This window comes from Sinocyclocheilus grahami, unplaced genomic scaffold (assembly GCF_001515645.1).
Source record: "Sinocyclocheilus grahami isolate Dianchi unplaced genomic scaffold, SAMN03320097.WGS_v1.1 scaffold1317.1, whole genome shotgun sequence".
NCBI classification, from domain to species: Eukaryota; Metazoa; Chordata; class Actinopteri; order Cypriniformes; family Cyprinidae; genus Sinocyclocheilus; species Sinocyclocheilus grahami.
The window spans coordinates 83,516-91,358 of record NW_015506496.1 but is presented as its reverse complement, the minus strand read 5'-3'; the positions used below and the strand labels follow the sequence as shown (position 1 = coordinate 91,358).

General features: G+C 37.7%; 1 protein-coding gene across 1 annotated transcript; it reads left to right on the top strand.

Annotated features, from left to right (window-relative positions):
- The first annotated feature begins 727 nt into the window (after positions 1-727).
- Positions 728-4,370, top strand: LOC107569151 (extracellular calcium-sensing receptor-like). Its single transcript, XM_016255165.1, has 6 exons — positions 728-948; positions 1,247-1,538; positions 1,887-2,714; positions 2,851-3,078; positions 3,240-3,363; positions 3,457-4,370. Exons 1-6 carry the CDS (start codon positions 728-730, stop codon positions 4,368-4,370), a joined length of 2,607 nt encoding a protein of 868 aa, XP_016110651.1.
- The last annotated feature ends 3,473 nt before the right edge of the window (positions 4,371-7,843 follow it).

Sequence of the window (7,843 nt, the reverse complement as noted above, 5' to 3'; positions counted from 1 at the left end):
TGATTTTCAACTGTCCCTTGTTTGTTTACATTTCAACTGTACTATTGCACTACTCGTTTACATTTTAACTGCATTATTGCATTACTCGTTTACATTTCCACTGCACTACTTGTACATAGGGTCACCGCAATCCGGAGATGTGCAACATTCAGGTGTGTAGTCTAATACCTCACCTCAGCTGCTATGCCATTGCATCATATTGTATCATTTTATCACATTGTCCTATTGTTGTATATATTTATTTTTATTGGATCCCGCACTTTAAATTCATACTGTTCCAATTCCTTTTGATTTTATGTGTGAATAACACCAAAGATTGCTACCTAATTCCGTTGTACTCTGTGCAATGACAATAAAGGAATCTTTAATCTCGAATCTAGTGAAAGCTGTAGTCAAAAGTTAAATGCATGACTGACATCTAGAGGACATTCTGAGAAATAAAATTGTTAAGAAGAAGACATGGACAAGTATAACTGATCCTTATACTTTAGTTTATAAAACGAAAGCTCAGCATGTTTAAAAAGCGACCCCTGAGCAACAATTCATGGTGCATGTGTCCATTATTCCATCAGTACTGTTTCCTTGTCTTTGTCAGGAGGGACAGGAGAGTGACGTCCTGGTTTCCAGGAATACCCACTTGACACCTGCTAATTTAAAGCAACACCACACACTATGTTCATCATAATTTAGTGAGCTGAGTGGGTGAGTGGCTCAGAAATAGAAAGAGATGTGGCTCACTCTGTGTTTTTCTCTATACATGTCATTTAACTGTATATCAGCAGATTCGGTCCTCAGATCAGGTACCTGTTTGCTACAGGGACGCTTCAAGTTGAATGGAATGTACAAGGATGGAGATTTTATACTTGGAGGCCTGTTTCATGTTCACTTTTTCACAGTGTTCCCAGATCGAAGCTTCAGAATGGAACCAGAACAACCATACTGTGAAAAGTGAGTTAGACTGACTGCATGAAAATAAAAGTAGAGAGATAATAATAAAATAAGAATAAAAATGTTAAGTTATTTTTCCCCTCTTAATTTTCTGTTTATTCTTTGACAGTTTCTAATGTTTTCAGATTTACCAAACATCTGGATTGAAAGCATTGTTTATTTATGCAAGTGTGCAGAATAGGAAGAGTCATCAAATGTTGTGTGAACTCTGATGTATTATTGCTTGTTTTATTTGTCTTTTTGTTATTAATCTCTTTAATATCACAACATTTTTATTTTATTTATTAATTTTTTTTAGATTTAATACGGAAGGCTTCCAGCATGCACAGACAATGGCTTTTGCAATAGATGAAATCAATAAGAATGCCAACCTACTGCCTAACATCACTCTTGGATACCATCTTTATGACAACTGTGTGATGCTAGGAATGGCGTTCCGGGCTGCCATGTCCCTAAGTACTGGAACAGAGGAGTACTTCTACAACCACAACTGCACTGGCCCTCCTCCGGTGATTGGTATTGTGGGGGATGCAAGTTCAACTCCTTCCATTGCAATTTCCAGTGTTCTGGGGCTGTTCCAAGTACCTATAGTAAGATGGGATGAAAAAAGTAAAAATACACTTCATGCTAATTTAATTTAACATTTTTCAAGCGACAGCTGAAAACTCACCTCTTTCGTCACTATCTGACTTCATCCTAAAAAAAATTGTTTTCTCTTTTCTTTCATCTTTCACTGTCTAGCTTTTACGTATTTGAACAATGCTTGAAACTTAGTATGATAAGCACTTCCTGTGTCTATTTGCCTCTTTAAGACGAATTGCTTGATGTATTCCCCAATTGTAAGTCACTTTGGATAAAAGCGTCTGCTAAATGAATACATTTAAATACAATTTAATTTTTTTATGCCTTCACCTCTACCTCTTTCTCCCCCTAATTAGGTTAGTCACTATGCCACCTGCTCCTGTTTGAGTGACAGGAAAAAGTACCCCTCTTTCTTCAGAACAATACCCAGTGATGCCTTCCAGGTACGGGCTATGGTTCAGATCTTAAGGCATTTTGGATGGACCTGGGTTGGTCTCCTCTACAGTGATGATGACTACGGCATCTATGCTGCTCAGTTGTTCCAGCAGGAAATGCAGCTGTTTGGACATTGTGTTGCCTTTTCTGAAATCCTGCCCAATGATCACAACCCTAGAGATATTCAGCGTATAACAGGATTGATTCAGGCCTCAACAGCTAGAGTGGTGGTTGTTTTTGCCCTTTCATCCTATCTGCTACCTTTGATGGATGAGGTGGTGTTGCAGAACATGACAGGGAGACAGTGGATTGCAAGTGAAGCTTGGGCCACTTCTCTTGAATACCACACTCCACGTTTTCTGCCCTTCCTGGGGGGCACACTGGGCATTGCTATTAGGCGTGGAGAAATTCAGGGGCTTTATGACTTCTTGCTACATCTTCATCCCAGCAATGATCCAAGAAATAATATGTTGAGAATCTTCTGGGAGAACATGTTTGGGTGCAGCTTTGAAACTGGGGATACAAAGTCAGATGGAGAGCATTTGAAAAAGGTGTGTACAGGACAGGAGGATCTGAGCAATACAAACACAACATACACTGATGTTTCTGGGTTGAGGGCATCTTATAATGTCTATAAGGCAGTTTATGCCCTGGCACATGCACTTCATGACCTAATGCAGTGTGAGGAGGGAAGAGGACCATTTAGTGGAAACAAATGTGCTGACATAATCAACCTGAAACCTTGGCAGGTAAGACCCACAGGTATAGTGCAGATGCTCTCCAAGCATATAGAAGAGCTAAATGTGGTTTAGCAAAATATGTGCTCTACTTTAATTCAAATTTCAGATAAACATATAACACCTGTCCTGTCTACAAACTGTACAGTTGGTTCACTACCTACAGAAAGTCAACTTCACCACAGGCTTTGGGGATAATGTGTCATTTGATAAGAATGGAGATGCTCTGGCCATCTATGATGTACTGAACTGGCAGCCAACCTCTGATGGGTCAATAACAGTCCACAAGGTCGGTGTAGTAAATGAAGGGGTGGCAACAGGGATGGTGCTCACACTGGATGAGGATGCAATATACTGGAACTTTGAGACAAAAAAAGTAACTATTTTTGCATGATAAATGTCATCCTTTTTGCAAATAGTCTATACTAGTCAATGCTATAAAACAAGACAATTAGACAATAAAATAAAGGCCAATCTTGTCATTATGTAAAAGAGGTAACAAACACATGACTAAATAACAGATGGTTTCTCTTTAAGCCCCCACGGTCTGTGTGCAGTGAGAGCTGCCCCCCAGGCACCAGACGAGCCACAAGGAAGGGCCTTCCTGTCTGCTGTTTTGACTGCCTACCATGTGGAGATGGAGAAATTTCTAATACTACAGGTAGAAATCATATTCCAAAATTTTTATATAATTTGAAAGTGAATTTTCTTTTAAACTTTTTCGTCTTCTTTTTTTATTGTGTCATTATGACAGATGCTATTGAGTGCACAGTGTGTCCAGAATACTTCTGGTCAAATCCAGATAAGGATCAGTGTGTCCCCAAAGAAGTAGAGTTTTTATCCTATGAGGAACCTCTAGGAATCTCTCTGACAAGTGCCTCCCTGCTTGGTGCCTGCTTCTGTGCTCTTGTGATGGTCATTTTCGCTTTTCATCATAACACTCCCATAGTGCGTGCCAACAATTCAGAGCTCAGCTTCCTACTGCTGTTGTCACTCAAACTGTGTTTCCTTTGTGTGCTGCTGTTCATTGGACGGCCAGAGTTGTGGACGTGTCAGTTAAGACATGCTGTATTTGGCATAAGCTTTGTCCTGTGTGTCTCCAGCATCCTGGTCAAGACTATGGTGGTTATAGCTGTGTTCAAGTCATCTCGGCCAGAGGGCAAAGGCGCTATGAAATGGTTTGGAGCAATTCAACAAAGATGCACAGTTCTGGTCCTAACAGCTCTTCAGGTTGTGATATGTGCAGTATGGCTATCAACTGCCTCTCCAACACCCCATAAAAACAACCAGTATACTCGCTCTAAAATAGTATATGAATGTGCTATAGGCTCAGTGGCTGGTTTTTCTATGCTGCTGGGATACATTGGACTATTGGCTGCAATAAGCTTTCTGTTAGCCTTCCTGGCAAGAAATCTACCAGATAATTTTAATGAAGCAAAGTTTATCACTTTTAGCATGTTGATCTTCTGTGCTGTGTGGATTGCATTTGTTCCAGCATATGTGAGCTCACCAGGGAAATATGCAGTGGCTGTGGAGATATTTGCCATTTTAGCTTCTAGTTTTGGATTACTGGTGGCCATATTTGCCCCAAAGTGCTACATCATCCTTTTACATCCAGAGAGAAACACTAAAAATGCCATAATGGGAAGAGAGACACAAAAGAAATAGTCTTATATTGCAGTAACGCAAAAATCTAACATGTAAATCTTATAATCTTGGTTGGGTTTTTACCTACATGAGTAAACTTCCTTTTTTTTTTGGTCAGACAGACTTTTATACATTTGTCTGCTTCAGAGGTTTACCCGCTTAAGATGTTCGTCCTTATACAATTTTTTAACTTAAAAAAAAAAAGAGAAGTGCATCTGCAGAAATGCAAATGGCACACTTTTAGAATAAACTCCAGAACTTTTACCTGCTTAATTGATGTAGAAATAATGAAGGGATAGCCTACATATATCCATGAAACAGCTTTTGAGTTATTTGTCCAATTACTTACGGTAAAAAAGGGGATGTACAGATTATAGAACTATAATTCCTTAACATTTCCTCCAATTGTGATGAGAATACCCTCAAATTAAAGATCAGAGTGTGCACTTTAAGCGCATATTTGTTATATAACTGTAAATTGAATATGTTTTGATCAACAGCTAAAATAATACAAATTGTGCCTGTGTCCAAATATATATGAACCTAACTGTAAATATAGCATATATACCATAAAGGACATACACAATGGAAATTATGCTTTGGCAAAATTAATGACAAATTGATTGACTGTTTCAGTCAGACTAAAGGTGTCCATCAAGGATGCAGCCTCATCCTGACTCTGTTAACCCATTTGTGCACACATTTTTCTGAATGGTTTCATGCATATAGTCATGTTAATAGTGTCCTATGTGAACATGTTCTGCATTTATTTTCCCCAGGTTTTTTTTCTTTTTTTTTCTTGAAAATCATATTTGAATGTGCGACAACTATAGTTGCCAGTGGGCAAGGAGGAGAGCTTTTGGCATCTAACTCAAAATAACTGCTTTCAAAGATCAATCTTTATTTATAAACAAATTTATCATGCATAAAAGTCGAAGAACATTCGATGCAAACCCAAAAAAGTTGCATCTAGCTTATAATCTCTTGAATATGCAAGCACAACAAATCCATTTGTCTTAAAGTGGTGGAACATAGTGCAGAACAAAGTGCAGCCATTAAGTTGACCCAACAGGGTATTGTGTATCAAAAAGTGAAATGAAAATAAATAAATAAAAATAAATAAAATGAAGAAAATATTACATCTATATAATAAAAAGGTATACCTGAAAGAAAATTATGCATTTAACTGTTTGCTTACCAACATTCTGCAAAATATCTTTTTTGTGCTCAGCAGAAGAAAGAATCCCATAGGTTTGCAACTTGAGGGTGACTAAATGACACAATTTCCATTTTTGGGTGAACTTTCCCTTACGTAAGCAGTTTCCATATAAGTAGCCTACAAGGAGTACTGCAGTGAAGGCACACGTAGTTTCGTAAATTTACATAAACATATTTGCATACTATACTTTATGTAAATATGTAAAATATCCCATATTTTATGAATAGGCACATATTGATTAGGTCAAATGGATTAACCCTGACAAAAGTCCTTGATATTCATGAAATTAATGATATTATTTTTAAAATATGATTATTTAAATAATTATCATGTGTAGGCTACACGCATGATTGTTTGTTTATTTACTTATTATTGAACATGCAGGTATTTTCATTCTTAGAGGTGTTAGTTAAATGAAAATAAATAAAAATAAATAGAATGAAGAAAATATTACATCTGTATAATAAAAAAGGTAAAAATACCTTATTTTTTTCTTGAAATCCTTTATTTGGTTGTTTGCTTGCATGTCATTGAGAAATAAAATATGGATAACATCTAGAAAAATACTTACAAAAGGAAAATGACAACTATAAACTGCGGCAACTATAGTTGCCGTTGGGCTTAAATGGGTTAAATATCTATATTGATAAACCATAAAAAACACTTGAAAAGTCCTCATGTCCTGGTCTGTCCCTAGAGGGCAGAAAAATCAAATGCCTCCTGAACGCCAATGGCCTTCTGCTGCCATGACCTCATGAAGAAGGACAGCATGAAAGCCTCTCAATTTTAGAAAAGTACAGTCGCACATGTGTCCAGGGCCGTTGCTAATGGGGTAAAAGGTGGTGACGATTATAGGGGCCCACGGCAGTGGGGGGGCCCCCGACCACTGCCCAAGACCAGCATGAAATACACTAAGGAAAGTTGATGGGCCACTGCTGCACGTCGTCATGAAAGCTTATCATTTGTATGGTTTTAAGCCTTGCCAATTAAAACGTTCAAGAGATTTTAAAGCATTCAAACAGAAGTAGATGCAAAAGAACTCGACTGAGTACTCACACGCTGTGTTCGGTGCACACAGAGAGCCGCGTCTCAGACGCACGAACACCAAATTGAGTTCTTGTCTTGCAATTGAACAAAAAAAATACACCTCGTCAATTTAAACATTCAAGCACAAAAAGACATGAAAGAGCTTAATTCAGCACTCACATGCTGTGTTCTGTGCGCACAGCACCAAATTGATTTAGCCTCTTCTCGTGTTTGAATGGACAAATACATACAAAATCATGTCGAAATACCTGTCTTGGCAAGTATCTTTGAAAAACTGTTAAGCCAGGTGCACACTGTGCGATTTTTAATAGTCCTTTACGATTGGAGTTTATGACGGTTAGAAGAAATCTCTAGCATTAATTCTGATCATGGCTTGTCTTGAAATCGACGACAGTTTGATGTTCATCATAGGAGACGTCACACTGCAAGACTGTGAGGCAAATCTTCTGACACTGCCAGAATTTCGTCTGAGGTCAAATTTGATTGCAACAGCCGTTAATCAGCTGTATTTAATGTTAAATCAGCAGTCAAACTCTACAGATTTTAGCCTAGGATTATAGGAATCTTTTTAGGATTTTCAAAATTTGTCTCAGGCGACCAAATCGTGGCCAAAATCGCACAGTGCACTGGGCTTTAGTTATGTCTTAAGTGAATGTAAACAGTTGAGAAAAAATCGGATGTGTATCATTATATTGGATGCATTGTCTCTTGTGACTGTGCCTAATTTACTCGCTGCTGTCAGTGTCCTTAATGTTAAGGAAAACCACTCACTGCTCTTGAATGAATTACTTTGTAGTTTTAACAAGAATGTATCAATATTTCATTTATGCAGTGAAGACTATGGAGTGATATTTTACATTTGATGATTCTGTTTCTATACTTGAACACCTTGAAAAAAACTTTAACATTGTTTAATTTGCATTTGTTTTCTATTTATTTATTTGTGCTATTTACATGATTTCATGAAGGACACAATTACAACCTGCAACGGGGCCCTGCAAACCCCATCTACATCCCTGCCTTGGTCTTATCAATAAACTTGCCATACTGACAAGAATCATGTCACCTTTTATAATTATTTAGGTCTGACAATGCCAGCTTCCAGACAATTTGATACTCCAATAAAAGATCTGACCGAAAAGGTGTGTACTTATAGTATAAGAAAAACACATATTCAACCCACCCATTAAACTGTGGCTGAAAATCTTTGACTTCATCATCAAACCCA

Coding starts and splice junctions, on each gene's coding strand:
- LOC107569151 (XM_016255165.1), top strand. CDS start 728: ATGTGGCTCACTCTGTGTTTTTCTCTATACATGTCATTTAACTGTATA. Junction 1,539..1,886: donor GGCTGTTCCAAGTACCTATA/GTAAGATGGGAT, acceptor CCCCCTAATTAG/GTTAGTCACTATGCCACCTG. Junction 2,715..2,850: donor TCAACCTGAAACCTTGGCAG/GTAAGACCCACA, acceptor CAAACTGTACAG/TTGGTTCACTACCTACAGAA.